This window comes from Dermochelys coriacea, chromosome 7 (assembly GCF_009764565.3).
Source record: "Dermochelys coriacea isolate rDerCor1 chromosome 7, rDerCor1.pri.v4, whole genome shotgun sequence".
Classification (NCBI taxonomy): domain Eukaryota; kingdom Metazoa; phylum Chordata; order Testudines; family Dermochelyidae; genus Dermochelys; species Dermochelys coriacea.
In genome coordinates, this window is record NC_050074.1 from 29,969,022 (window position 1) to 29,983,721 (window position 14,700).

General features: G+C 61.5%; 1 protein-coding gene across 5 annotated transcripts; it reads right to left on the bottom strand.

Moving 5' to 3' along the window:
- Nucleotides 1-1,107: 1,107 nt before the first annotated feature.
- Nucleotides 1,108-12,883, bottom strand: KLC2 (kinesin light chain 2). Of its 5 annotated transcripts, none has more exons than XM_038411091.2 (16): nucleotides 12,721-12,883; nucleotides 9,880-10,129; nucleotides 8,952-9,182; nucleotides 8,648-8,720; nucleotides 8,339-8,561; nucleotides 7,685-7,772; nucleotides 7,096-7,197; nucleotides 5,811-5,984; nucleotides 5,243-5,342; nucleotides 4,972-5,021; nucleotides 4,775-4,842; nucleotides 4,338-4,446; nucleotides 3,800-3,955; nucleotides 3,294-3,418; nucleotides 3,000-3,057; nucleotides 1,108-2,430 (listed from the first exon to the last, which is right to left on the bottom strand). In XM_038411091.2, exons 2-16 carry the CDS (start codon nucleotides 10,117-10,119, stop codon nucleotides 2,347-2,349), a joined length of 1,881 nt encoding a protein of 626 aa, XP_038267019.1. In that variant the 5' UTR covers nucleotides 10,120-10,129; nucleotides 12,721-12,883; the 3' UTR covers nucleotides 1,108-2,346. The 5 variants fall into 5 exon arrangements, 4 of the variants coding, with proteins under 4 accessions (XP_038267019.1, XP_043375457.1, XP_038267020.1 ...); XM_043519522.1 differs by lacking the exon at nucleotides 12,721-12,883 and adding an exon at nucleotides 12,247-12,282; XM_038411092.2 differs by lacking the exon at nucleotides 12,721-12,883 and adding an exon at nucleotides 11,717-11,867.
- Between the last annotated feature and the right edge of the window lie 1,817 nt (nucleotides 12,884-14,700).

Consider the following 14,700-nt stretch of genomic DNA (forward strand, 5'->3'; position numbering starts at 1 on the left):
ACATGCAGGCTTACTATAGATCCCTCTAACCTGCAAGCAGAATCAGGAATCCCTACTGAGCCTTTAAAGTGATAGCATGAAATTCCAGCATAGGCCTCAATACACCTCACACTGGGGCTATCCTCCTGGGGTCCCATTGCTAGGGCACGCTCATAGCCAAGTGATGGGGAAATTCCCCCTGGGGCCTGCTTGGGAAAGGGCACCTCCCTTCCCCCAAATAGCCTGACTCCTCTCTGGGATTGGGGAGAGGGGCAGCCAGGCCTTGAGGAGGGGCAGCCCGGCTTCCAGGACAATTAAAAGGGCTAAGGGTACATGGGTTGGATTAGAGGTGGGGGAGGAGCCAAGGCTGCTGGGGAAGGGTCTGGCTGCTCCAGTCCATCAGCATAACCAGCTTAGTTTCCTTTCTCTAGGAGGCCAGGGAAAGGCAGCCAATCAGAGGGAGCTTCCCAATAACATGGGCTAGGGTGACAAATGGGGACTGGGAGCATATAGAATGAATACAAGGAAATGTCTGTGTTTAGGGGAGGGAGAGGTATTGCCCATATGCAAATTTATATAAATGTATTCAAATTGCAGGCAGGGGCACACAACGAGGTGCTTTTCTCCAAGCCCCAGCTCCCAGACCCCTGAGATGATGAGCCAATCACAGCCTTCCTTTCTGTGCTGGTGGTGGAGAGATGCTGGGAAATGACTCCCCTGGCAGGGGCAAAGCAAGGTCCCCCACGTGCTAGTTCTCAAGCCTCATGCTGGCCTTAGCTAAATCACACGGTGGGGCCTGGTGCATGGTGGCTGAGCCCAGGAGTGAAACTGCAGCTGAGGATAGCCGGGGTCTTAAACCACAAAACTGGGCCCCCTAGGGGGGCTGCCGGACTTGGCTCAAGGGGGCAGGGGGTGCAGTGGCAGAGGCCAATTCCACAGATCGGGATTCCCCAAAAATATAACTCCTTGGGGCTGGGTCAGAGCTAGCATCTCTTAGAGGGGAACAGTCCTATGTCCCATGCCCTACCCTGGAGCCAGCCCATCCTCTCATCCTGGGGTCAGATCAGACCCAGCACCCCCTGGAGGGGAAGGCCCCAGATCCCAAAAAGGCAGAGCCCCACACAGAGATTTTGAAGTACCTTTTATTTCTACAGCAACACTGGTAAATCCAGAGCAAATTCAGCAGGTGCCCCACCCCGCAATGGTCCCCCAACATGGGGACAGGCAGGTGGGTGAAGCAGTGAAGGCTCAGGGACCCCCAGTGAGGGAAGGATTAGGAGGGACCCAGCTAGGCCCCTCTCAGGTTGGGGAGATTTTCCATAGCAGCCTCTCCCCCCCGGCTCCCCTCAGAGGGCAGTAACAGTGCCCCCTCCCCGCTGAGGCACAGCAGCGGTTGGGGACTATGCCTGTGTCCAATGCCAGAGTATAGAGATGTGACAGGCTGGAGAGGGAAATGAATTGTGCAACAGCGATATCTCCATTCCTGCCCTCCCAGGCCCCAGAGGGGCTAGTGTTTTCCAGTGTAAGGTGCAGGCTCTAGCTAGGAGGAAATGAGACCCCTCACAGCAGTGGAATTAGTGTTGAAAAGCCGGGGGGGGGTTAGGGGGGTGTCACCAGCTTGCACCAGGGGGACAGTAGTGATGCCACATGTGCCAGCCTCCTTCAGCAAGGAGGGTTTGCCCCCTGCTGGGGGGCAGAGAGGATTCTGGGTAGGTGGGGGGTGCGGAGAAGGTGAGGGGAAGACAGCTCAGAGGAGCTAGATACTGAGGAGCAGCAGCAGCTGCGCCTGAAGGGACAAAGGGGGAGGGATTTCCCAGCCGGTCTGGGGGAAGCATGGGGCAAAGGGGGGCTCCCACCAGAGGGGACTCCCTGAGAACAAAACATAAATACAAAGGAAAAACGAGGTGATCTGTGACCCAGTAGTGAGGGGGGGCAGATGTAACTCACCTCCTGCTCCCCTTCTCCAACCCAGCAGTGGAGTTCCAGAGGTTTCCTCCTGAACGCCCCCCCCCACAGACGAGTCTCCCCATCCTATCCACGCATCAGATCCCCAGCCCGAGGGGTGAGGGCAGCTCGGGGCAGCTAAGTGGGTGGGGCTGAGGGATGGCCCCCCCCCCCATAGAGAATTGTCCCTACAGCAGCATGTGAGCGAGTGGCCTGAGATCCCAGAGCAGGAGGGGCCAGGCCGTGCCACGTGGAGGGTGGGGAGCCCCTAGTCTCTATGCAGGGAGTACGGCCCTCCCCCGTCACTACACACTGGGTGGAGAGGGGAGCCAGCCAATGGAGGTGTAACAGCAGGGGTTGTCTCCTCTACTCTGGCCCACGGGGCTTGTGGGGGTGTCCGTGGGTGTCAGAGGAGAGCCGGGGTCACCCCAGCAAGGAGCTGCGTCTGGACAGGTCCACAGTGCTGGCGCTCAGGCCCCGGCTCTCGGTGAGGCTGCTGCTGGTTGGCTGCAGGGACAGAGAAGTGGGGTGGGGGGGGTTAGTCAGGGCTCACTCCCTTAGAGAGGGGGGAAGCTGGGCAGGAGATGGGGACTCCTGTGACCCCTGCCTCTCCCCCTCCACATACATACAGGGGAACATTCAGAGAGAGAGAGAGAGAGAGAGAGTGTTCCCCACCCGGGCACCTGTGGGACCCCTGGCCCTGAGGGCTGTAAGCTAGGCATGGCCCTGGGGTGAGGGGGCTTGGGGGAAGTCAGTGCTGACAAGGGCTCAGTGGGGAGAGAAGTGCCTGTGCAGAGCAGGGAGCTCCCACCACGGGCAGATGCCCACACCTCCAGGGGTGTGTGTGTGAGTGTGGCCCCTTCCCCTCCCTGTGCAGGGGGGCCTGGCATAGGCCCAGTCCAGCATCCCCACGGCACCTGGGGGGCCCAGCTCAAGGCCATGACAAGGTTCCCTCCCTCCAGTTGTGACCAGCACCTGCCCCCGGGGGACAGGGTTGCAGCAATGAGGAGGGTGGTGAGCTAGAGAGGAGGGGCCCAAGCTGCTCGTCCCCCCTTCTGCCCCTGCCCACTTCTCACCAGGCTCAATTCCTCCACGCTCTTGTTGAGGAAGTTCAGGGAACTGGCCCGTTTCATCCTGAAGAGGAAGAGAACAGAATCCCAGTAGAGTCAGGGAGAGAACCCAGGAGTCTGGGCTCTAGTTCCCCCACCTCTCCGCCCAGAGATAGAACCCAGGAGTCCTGCCCTCACCCCCCAAGGCACATATGGGCGGAGGCTGGCGAGGGGCAAGTCCAATAGGAAGGGCTGGGAGGAAAGGGGACGCCCAAGACACACACAGACAGCTGGACAGCAGCATAGAGGGGTTGAACTCACCCCAGGTTCCTGGGCTCCTGGGGGCTGCTCCCCTGCAGCTTCTTCACCAGCATCTCGCTGCTCCGGCGCAGGGCATCCCGCAGCTTCCCAAAGGAGCCGCTCCGGCGCAGGACTCCAGAGCCATCCTGGGGGGTAGGACGAGTCACACAGGAACACCCCAACAGAACCCCCCGATACTCCCCTGCCAGTACACCCCATCTGGGGCAGGACTCTGGAGCAGGCCCTGGGGTGGGAGATGGAGTTCTGTGGGGGGTATCCCCATGTGATTCCCCCCTTATCCCAAATACCCCTGATTTCCCCCCCATGGCTCTGCTTGGGGTAAGAGGAGGTGGGGCAATTGGGCCCCTGGGGCTGACCTGGGGGTGGGGGAGATGCCCGGTGGGGGCTGAGCCCTGTGGGGCTGACTGGGGGGGCGGGGAAGATGCCTGGTGGAGATACCATGCTAAGTGGCCCTTGGCATTCTGGCCCTGCCTGTTGATCCCTGCCGCTGCAGCAGTGTGTCTCACCCCAGCCCATTCCGTGCCCATCCCGTCCGCGGGCTCGGGCCCGTTCTCAGCCTTGGCAGCACTGTTGCTCAGGCTCTCCCGGCTGGGCCGGCGCTCCGACCGGCCCCCATCCTTCAGCAGCTCCACCACCCTGGTCTGGCTGATGGCGTGCATGCCCTGTGGGGAGACCAGCAGCACCCGATTGTTCTCAGGGAAATGAAAGACACTCTTCTTTTTTAAAAATAAACCCCCTTAAAATGACATTTGACATCCTGGCAACCTATGTTAAGGTTGGGAGGGGACTGGGAGCTAGGACTCCTGGGTTCCATCCGTAGCTCTGAGACGGGAGTTTCCTGCTTCCTGATTTCAATAATAATTAAAACCATTCCACTGTGAGGGAGATAGAGATCAGAATACTACAACACAGAGAGAATCCAGGGGTCCTGGCTCCCAGCCCCCTGCTCTAACCCACGAGACCCCCCCTTCCTTCCCAAGTGGGGTGGGGAAGGGAATTAGAGGAAACCAGTTCAGACCCCTCTTCCCCTGGGCCTGGTGATACCTGCTTGCGGGTTTTCATGGCACACTCCTCCAGCGTCTCGGCGGCCTCCAGCTTGCCCTGGCGCCGGTACAGAGCCCCCAGGCTCTTCAGGGTCGTGTTCACTGTGGGGCTGTGGGCAGGAGAGGGGACCCAGAGGGACCGATAATTAACAGTCTGCTCAGCACAGTGTGTGCACAGGGGAAAGAGCTCAACCAACATAAAACAGGGATAGAGCTGGGGATAGCAGCCAGGACTCCTGGCTCCCACCTCACCTGTTCCAACCCACTAGACTCCCAGAGCAGAGATAGAACCCAGGAGTCCTGGCTCCCAGTCCCCCTTCCTCTAATTCCCAGACAGTTGCTGTGAGGGGGTGGAGCCTGACTGGTGGGCAGGATGTAGGAGAGCACTGCCACCCTCCAATGGGGCTCTGGATATTGCCCCCCGGAAGCCGAACTCACCTGTCCACTTTGCAGGCCTTGTACCAGCTGCCGTACTCCCTGTAGGGGATGCTGTCCTTGCTCCTGTCCTGTGGGGGGCACAGACACACAGGATAGTCCCAGTCACTGTGCAGGGGGAGCAACTGGGGCAGGGTCCCCCCAGTACCCCACTAAGATCCCAGTCCCCCCAACAGCCCTGCACTCCCACGCCCAGGTACCTTGCTCTCCTCGCGTTCCTCTGCATGCATCCAGATTGGCTTGTTCTCTCCTGCAGGGACAGATGGGGGGGGGGGGGGAGAGCGGGTTACAGTAGCGCTCCATCAACTCCTGCCCGCACTGGGACACAGCTGCCTCTGGAGTGGGACTGCAAGGGAAGACCCCCCAACTGAGCCCCATCCCACTCCCTGCAGCACAGTGCCCCCTAGTGCCACATTGGGGCATTGGGGCCAGCCCTGACTGCGAGGGGAGCATGCCCCCACCCCAACTCACCATTGACTGAGCCAAACTCCTTCTCGTGCGCCCGAGTCAGGATCTCCTTGTACAGCACCTCGGCCTCTTTGTACTTTCCCTGTTTTAGGTAGCAGGATGCCTGTGGGGCAGAGCCAGGGTCAGCATGGGCGTTTACTCAGGAATCCTGAGGGCAGGAAGGGCTGGGCACGGAGGGCTGTCTCTGTCCAGGCTGCTGGGCACAGACACACCTGGTGGTTCTTCTGGGCTACCCAGCTCTGGCCTGCACTGCCCAGTCTGGGCACAAAAGGGCGAGGCTGGGCCAGGCAGTCTCCGAGGTGGGGGCAGCATTCTCTGCCTTCCCACAGGGACCTTTGTCCTTATCCCTTGAGAAGCCCAGAGCCCACATTCATCCCTGGGGAAGGGCAGATGCTGCCCATCGCCATCTGCAAGGGGAACATAGGCACCCGAAAGGATGGGACCTGGGACCTGCACACAATCCCACTGAGTCAAAGGAGGGGCTAGAACCCAGGAATCTGGGCTCCCCTACCCCGCCCGGCGTGCGTGTGCGGGGGCTGTCTGCCTGCCTGCACTCGGCACCAGCTCTCACCAAGTTGTTCTTGGTCTTGGCGACATTAGGGTCGTCGGGGCCTAGGCGGCTCTCGTAGATCTCCAGCGCCCGCCCATAGTAGTACTGCACTTCCTCTGCCTTGCCCTGGTTCTGGCACAGCAGCGCCAGGTTGTTCAGCTGCTTTGCCACGTCGGGGTGGAACCGGCCCAGCACCTGGGGGCGGGGAGACGATGACTAAGTGGGAAGTTTTGGCAATAGATTTGACAAAGCCTATGTGTGCCTCAGTTTCCCCTGCCCTTTCTCTGGCTACCAGGCGTGAGGGGAAGGGATGAAACTGGCTCTCAGAGCAGCCTAAGAGACACAGGGGTGGGTGTTCGTCACCTAGCTGTCCGAGTGGAGTGAATGGGTCATTAAAAGGGCCATGCAAGACGAACCAGGGGAAAACCCAACAAGACAATGGCAAACCCAATCGCCAGGACACTGACCCCCAGCAACCAAGGGAGGGGTCCCCTGCTTCTCAGCAGGGAAGTGGAGCAGACACCCCAGCTGGAGACTGGAGGGCTGGGAGGACACAGGCTGGCTGCTGGACGGGGCCTGGGCACTCTCCCCTGGGGACTGACTGGCAGAGAGCGACAGAGCCTGGCAATGGGGTCGCTGCAGCCTGGCTGGGCTCTGGGCTGACCATCAGGCGTTACCTTCCTTTCCCTGTGCTAACCTGGGGGCTTCCCACGCTGCGTCCCGGAGACCATGAACCCATGATGTCAGGGCATTAACCCCTGTAGAATGGGCAAGTCTCCACCAGGAGCAGGGGGCTGAGGGCCAGTCTCAGCAGGCAGGCAGGGAAGCCGCATGGCCTGCTCTGGAGGACGAGTGAGGCCCCTGGGCTCTGGCATGCTAAAGGGTTTCTCCGAGAGACTGTTCAAGAGCTGGGGGTGCAGCCCAGATCCTGTAGATCTGGGATAGGGGATCAAAAAAGCACCCTGGGGACTCACCCAGCTCTGCCCCCAACTCACACGGCATCCCCTGCCCTGCCCCTGCCCAGATCACGCTGCACCGCCCTGCCATCCCCGCATCTGCACCTGCTCCTGGGTTCCCCAGCCTGCTGCCCTGCCCGTACCACCCTCTGGCCCCATGGCTCCACCCTATCACTGACCCCCAGCCTGTCCCTCCAAGCCACCTCACTGACCCCACCCTCAGCTGTATCCCCTCTCGCAGACCCACCCAATGGCCACGCCCACTTGCCAACCTCCCCCCAGCCTCCATCCATCCCCCCTTACTGATCTGCAGCCCATCCCTCACAGTCGTTCCCCAGCACTGCCCCCACCTTCTCGCGGATCTCCAGCGCTCTCTTGCACAGTGGCTCGGCCTCCTTGTACTTGCCCCTCTTGCCGTACAGCACAGCCAGGTTGTTCAGGGTGGCAGCCACCTGCGGGGGCAGAGGGGTATCATCGTCCACCCAGCACGGCAGCCCCTGGCCACAGCTCCCCCCAGCGGGTCCCTGCTCTGCCCAGGGAGAGTTCAAGCTCCATGGCACTTTCAGCCCCCAAGCCCCTGGGATGAGTCTGTGCAGTGCAGACCTGAGCCACCCACCTACAACACCCAGCCCTCCTGCTCTAGCCACCAGACTCCACTCCCTCAGCCAGGGACAGAACCCAGGAGTCCTGGCTCCCAGCCCCCTCTGCTCGAATCACTACACCCCATTCCCCCCATCCCAGCCAGGGAGAGAACCCAGGGGTCCTGGCTCCCAGCCTCCACTCTAACCACTATACCCTATTCCCCTCCCAGGGCTGGCGACAGAACCCCGGAGGAGTCCCAGCTCCCCCTGTTTAAGCCATTAAGCCTGACTCCCCTCTGTGAGCCGGGGATAGAACCCAGACGCCGTGACTCCCAGCCACTAGCCATGGCACACTCACAGCGGGGTGGTCCTTGCCCAGGGTCTTTTCCCGGATGGCCAGCGCGTCGTTGAGAAGATGAGCAGCCTCCTTGTACTTGTTCTGGTCCCTGTGGTGGGGGAGGGTCCCCGGTCAGACCCATGTGCTACGGGTATCCAGGCCTGGCCCTGAGGGTGGGGGCCCTGAGCACAGCCCTGGGGTGGGGGGAGGCTCTTGCTGTCCAAACCTAGCAGAGACCCCCATTTCCAAGGCCCACCCAGCCCTTGGGTCCCTACTGACACCACCACCCAAGTGGCCATTTATGGCCAAGGGGGGTGGGTACTGCCAGGAACTGAGACCACCCAAACTCCAGTCAGACTGGGCGGGGCGGACTTTCTCACTGGCGCCAAATCAGAACAAGTGCCTCTAGAGGGGAAAGACCTCATGTCCTCGCCCCCCTAAGCCAGCCAATCCCTGCCCCCTGGTGCCAGATCAGAGCTGGCGCCCCCTAGAAGGGAATGGCCCCATATTCCATTCCCCAGACTCAGCCAGTCCCTGCCCTCTGGCACCAGATCAAAGCCAGTGCCCTCCAGAGGGGAAAGGCCCCATGTCACATTCCCTGCCCCCGACCCAACCAGTTCCTGCCCCCAGAGCTGGTGCCCCATAGAGTGAAAGGCCCTGTGTCCCATTCCCCACCTGTACACCAACGCCAGGATGTTGAGCATGGTGGCCACATCGGGATGGTCATGGCCCGAGGTCTTCTCCAGGTCCTCCAGTGCCTGCTTGCAGAGCGGCACGGCTACCTCGTAGCGCCCCTGCGAGGCGTACTGGATCACCAGGTTGTGTAGTGTGCGTAGCCGCGCTGGGATCTCATAGCCCCCATGCTGGGCTGCAGCCTCCCCGCTGCCAGGCGTCGGCCCTGCAAGAGAGAGAGGCCGTGAGGGCCCGTGGGCAGAGTGCCAGCCCCTGCCCTGCAGCGCTCACCTTGGCAGCCGGGCAGCTCACCTTGGCCCTGGTCGTCATCGCTGGGGAACAGGTCATCTAGTGAGTCCTTGGCTGCCTCTCCATTCTTCTCCTCCTGGGCAGGGAGAAGGCTATCAGGGCTGGAGCTTTCCCATGCCAGTCTGGGGAGCATGTGGGAGCCTAGCCCCATGCTGCTGCTCTAACCACTAGACCTTGCTGCCCTCACAGAACCATTGAGAGAACCCAGGAATCCTGGTTCCCTGCCCACCTGGCTCTAACCCACTAGACTCCACTCCTGTCCCAGAGGTGGGAGAGAACCCAGGAGTCCTGGCTCTCGGGGACGCACCGAGGGGGAGATGTCGTCGTCAAACTTCTTAATCTGGTTCATGAACTCCAGGTGCTTCTTCTCCTCCTCCAGTTGTGCCACGGCCTGTTCGCTGCGCTGCAGCTTCTGCTGAGTGCCCGCCAGCTCATCCCGCAGCCACTGGTTCTCCTGCACCAGGCGCCGCACCTGGGCCCGCAGCTTCTGCTTTTCCGACTCCACCGCGCTCAGATGGCTCGACAGAGCAATTATCACCTGGGGGGATGCGAGATGGGGACAAGCCCCCTAGGTAACCACAGCCCTCCCCCTGGCCCCCACAACCACAGCCCTCCCCTTATCCCCCGGCATCCCCTGTCCCCTTTGACTACAGCCCTCCTCCTTCCCCCCGGCACCCCCTGACCCCCACAACCACAGCCCTCCCCCGGCATCCACTGCCCCCCATGACTACACCCCTCCCTCTTATCCCCCAGCATCCGCTGCCCCCCGCAACTACAGCCCTCCCCCTTCCCCTCCACACCCCCCGACATGCACCCACCGCCCCCACACCTGCTACTGCCTCCCTGCATTCCCCAGCCTCCACCCCCCACACCCTCCCCACTCCCCTTGTTCCACCACCAGCCTCTCTCTCCCCCCCCACAGGAACCTCTTGTCCCCCCCCCATCACAACTCCCCAAGATCCCTGACACTACCCACAGGCCACATCTGATCCGGGGACGGGGGGACTGTCTCTTTTCAAAGAGAAACTGGACTTGCCTCCAGGGTCATTCTGCCAGCGACATATCTGGTACTAGAACCCAGGAGTCCTGGTTCAAAGCCCCAGCCCTAACCCACTAGGTCCCAGAACTGGGTACAGAACCCAGGAATCCCGGGTCTCAGCCCCCCGCCCCCAACAACTATAACCAATTCACATCTCTGAGCTGGGGCAGGGAGCCAGATCCCATGCAGGCCTCACCTGGGCCTCCCCCAGCCCCAGCTCGATAGCCTCCAAGGACTTGTGCACCAGGCTGGACTTCTCCTGCACAGCGCTGGCCTCGTGCTGCTTGTCCAGGCAGTTCCTGGCATCCAGCAGGGTGGCCAGGATGGAGTGGTGCTCGCTGCGCAGCGTCTCCAGGCCTTGGATCACTGCTTTGGTGCCCAGCATGATCTCGTCCTGGCTCAGCTTCTCCTCTCGCGGGTACACCATGGTCGCCATGGCCAGGCTTCTGCGGGGAGTGGGCTATGAGACAGGGACCTGGCACAACTACACTCCCCCCAACACGCATTCAGGGCCTTGGCACAAGCACCCCTCAGAACAGAACCCAAGAGTTCTGGCTCCCAACCCTCCTGCTCTAACCACTAGACCCCACTCCCTCCGCCCGACATGGAAACAAAACCCAGGAGTCCTGGCTCCCAGCCCCCGCCTCCCCCGCTCTAATCAGTAGACATCAGCCCTGCACCCTGCTCCCCAGACCTGGCAATAGAACCCAGGAGTCGTGGCTTCCAACCCTCCCGCTCTAACCACTAGACCCCACTCTTCTCACCCTCCCCGACCTGAAAACAGAACCCAGGAATCCTGGCTCCCAGCCCCCCGCCGCTCTAACCACTAGACCTCACTCCCCTCCTAAATCTAGACTAGAACGCAAGTCCTGACTCCCACCCTGACCCCCTGTACTCCCAAATGTAACCAATAGATGCCACTCCTTGATGCCCCCCGTGTCCCTTTAACTTCCCTGGATGCCCCTTTAATTTCTAGCCTCACTCAATAGTGTGTGGGGGAGATGCATGGGGGAAGGGGTGCAAGGGGGAGTCTGGGGACGCATGGGGGAGGGGTACATGGGCTCCCTCATCTTTCTGGAATGACCCCTGGTTCCCCGGCTGCAGTTCCAGCCTCCCCCAGCAGGGGGCCGGCGGCCCAGACGACAGCGACGCAATGCGGTGCAGGCCGCACGCGCTGCTCAGCCAGCGGCTCCCTGCACAGCTCTGGGGTAAAATGGGACCCCAGTCACCCCCCTCGGGGCGGGAGAGACCGAGATCGTACTCTGCCCCCACCTTCCCCCACCACTGCCCCCCGCATCTCCCCTCCCGACTCCCCACTGCACCTGGAAACTGTCCCAGCACTTTAGGCGCTAGAACTGGGGGGGGTACTATTGCACCCCAAGGCTTGAAGTTTTTCCTATCATACAGAGGGTTTAGTTTGGTTCAATGTCTCTCAGCACCCCCACTGTACAAATTGTTACGGCACCCCTCCCCAGCGCACCCCGCATCTCCCCCAACCTTCACTGCACCCTGAAACTGCCCCCAGTGCTCCCCTCATCTGCCCCGACCCCACTGCACCTTGAAATTGCCCCACTGCTCCCCTCATCTCCTCCGACCTCCACTGCACCTTGAAACTGCCCCACTGCTCCCCTCATCTTCCCCGAACCCCCTACTGCTCCCCTCATCTGCCCCCACCCCACTGCACCTTGAAACTGCCCCACTGCTCCCCTCATCTCCCCCGAACCCACTGCACCCTGAAACTGCCCCAGCACATCCTGCATCTCTCTCCCCACCGCACCTTGCATAGTCCCCATCACCAAGCCCAGCGCACTCTGCAGCTCCCCGGCGGGACAAGCTCCCCCCTCACACACCCCGGAGTCATTCTGAGACTCCCCCCGGAGGACCTCGCAGCCCCCCCAGGACATGCTCCCCTGGCCCTGAGATAGCCCCTCCCGCCCGCCTTATACCTCAGCGCCCCGTGCAATTCCCCCGAGCCCCTCTGCACCTCCACCCGCCGCGCCCCGGGCGCCCCCAGACCCGCCCGCGTCCTTCACCTGCTCCCGGCTGCCCAACCCGACGCGCTTGGTCCGCAATGCGCCCTCCGCGCCGCTGCCCCGCCGCTCGCTCCGCCTCCCCTGCAGCCGGAGCGAGCGGAGCGGCGGCCTCGGCACTGGCCGAGCAGACACGGGGGAACGCTGCCCCCGCCCCCCCGCGCATCGCCCGGAGCTCTTCCAGATGTGTGGGAACCCACCCCAGTACCCCCAAACCACCTGAGAGCATTCCAGATGTGCAGTAACCCCAACACCCCTCCCATACCGCTAAGGGCCATTCCAGATGTGCAGTAACCTCAACACCCCTCCCGTACCGCTAAGGGCCATTCCAGATGTGCAGTAACCTCAACACCCCTCCCGTACCGCTAAGGGCCATTCCAGATGTGCAGTAACCCTCCCCCACTGCACTCTCATACCTCTGGGTCCCTTCCAAGTGAGGAGAAGCCACCCCACAGGGCTCGGGGCCAGTCCAGAGACGGTGTAATCCCCCCAGCCCCTCTGCCCTGCCAGACACTTCTCCCCTCAACACATACCCCAGAGCCGGGGCCACTCCAGATCTGAGAGCAACACCCTCGGATCATTCCAGATGTGGCAGACATCCTCCAACACCGCCCTCCCCGCACTGGCGGGGTCATTCCAGATGTGGAGTCCCCTTTCCCCAATCTAAATGTCATAGTCCCCTCCCCGCACCACCCAGGCCCATCCCAGAGGCGATGTCCCCCAGCCCCTCTCCACCACGCTAGATGAACAAATTCCGCAATACCCCCTCCCGCCCGGGGCCATTCCAGATGTGCCCCCCTGCAGGCCCTTCCAGGTCCCCCGTGGACTCACCCACACCCGGAGCCCCCCCAATGTCCAGCCTCTCACTGGACACACGCACACGGTCCCCGCTGGACCCAGAGCCCCCCCCTCCCCCCAGCCCGGCAAACATGGGCTGCCCCAAGCGCCCTGCTTGACATACCCCCCTCCCCATACCTGAGTCCTCCCCCGTGTAGCCCCGCCCCTACCTGCTGCAGGCTCCGCCCCCTTCTCTCTCCTCCGGTCTCAGCTCCGACCTGCAGCTGCCACCGGCCCCATCCCGCCCCGCCCCATTGCTACCCAGCAGCCTCCGCGACCGTACCACGTGATCCCCCACACTGCCTGCTCTAAAGGGGAAGCGGCTTGCGGCGATTTAGTGTCTGGTGAGCGGAAAGCCAGCACCTTAAAGGGGAGGAGCAGAGTGTTAAAGGGAGGGGTCCGGGGGGGGGGGGGCGGGGGCTGTGCACAGCTAAGAGAGGGAGCTGGGTATGAAAGGGCTGGGGGCCCGGACGCCTGGGTTCGCCCCCAGCGCTGGGCAGGGAGTGGGGTCTAGTGGTTAGAGCGGGAGGAGGGTTCAGGGAGCCAGGCGGGGTCAGGACTCCTGGGTTCTACCCCCAGACCTGTCATGACTGGGAGCGGGACCGGGCTAGCGCCTAGGCGCACGATGGCCGGGGGGGGCAGCGCCCCCCTTGCTGCAGCAGTTGGCGGGAGCAGTGGAGGGGGCAGGGAGAGGAAGGAGGGGCTCATGATTCAGGCAGGTGAAGGCTGCCCTGGAGTCTATCCCTGCCTCTGCCACCGCGTTCCTGGGTGCTGCTGGGCAAGTCACTTCATCCAGACTTTAGTGATCCTCGTTCTCTGGGTGTCTGGCTTGAGCCCCTGGGGTCTGATCTGCAGCAGCGCTGAGCACTCACCGCAGCAACAGACGTCCAAGGGAGCTGGGCTTTGCACACACAAATGCCAAATAATGCTAAACCAGGCACTAGCTGTCTCCAGTGGGCACTCCAAATTAGTGACGATTCTTGCCCTTCATCTGTCTGTGCCTCAGCTTGCCCTATGGTACACAGGGATAATACCCCCCTCTCACCTCAGCAGGGTCTTGGGAAGACAAATTAATGTGCAGGGATCTTGGGTTCCCTTCTGGGCTCTGAAGAGGTGAGTACTTCAGTGGGCACAGACTTCTGCCTCATCCCCTCCAAACTGTCCCAGGCCTGTCTCTTTCCCAGCCTTGGGTCATCATCCCCCTACCATTCTTCTCAGCAAGCCAGTCCCAGTCTCCAGTTATCAGACTTCCTATCCTAGTCCCTGTCACAACCCCCAGCTCCCAGTTGCATTTTCATTTGTCCCAGCCTGGTGGCATCAAAACCCTGGGGCACTAGGCCAGTCTAAGTCCCTGTCTTCATCCTACCAGCCTCAGCCTCCTCCTGACCGCCCGGGCTCATTGGGCCAGTGTACTACTTCCTGCTCTCTACCCCACCCCTGCTCCAGCTCTTAGCACCCTCTGCATTTGAATCAGGCAGCGTCCTCCTCTGTGGTGCCTGGGCAGACAGGTGGGGGAGCAGGGAGGTCATGGAAAGCACAAGAAAGACAGGGCCCCTGCTCTCAATTCCAGCACCCAGCCTGCAGCAGCCCAGAGTGGCAATTACGGGGAAAGCCCTGCACCCCCAGGCTGGAGCCTGCTGAGGGTGGACTGAATCTGCCCAGAATGTAGCTGGAAAGCTTCTAGTAAGTTTACTGTGCAAACTGCAATTCTTCAAAGGTTTATAACTTGGCCAAATTTGGGCAGACTTTGAAGAGATGGTAGAAAGCACAGCCCTGGCACACAGGCCAGCCCCTGGCCAAGTTTCACCATACAGAGTTCCTCTCCAGTTCCATCCTAGCCCCACTGCAACCCCATACCACCCCATGTACTCCAATGAAACCACTCTCACCCGGTCTCTAATGACCCCTTCTTAGCCAAAGCTCAGAACCAGTACTCCAGCCTCATCACCCTTCAACTGGCAGCCGCCTTTGACACCATTGGCCATGGGCCTCTTCTTGAAATCTTGTCCTCTCCTGGTTCCCACTCCTAACTCTCTAATCATTCCTTTAGTTTGTCCTTCAGAAGATCCCTCCCACCCCCCACTCCCCACTTTCTGTGGGCAACGGGGCTCTGCCCTTGGCCCCCTTCTCTCCTCCCTCTTCCCCTTAGT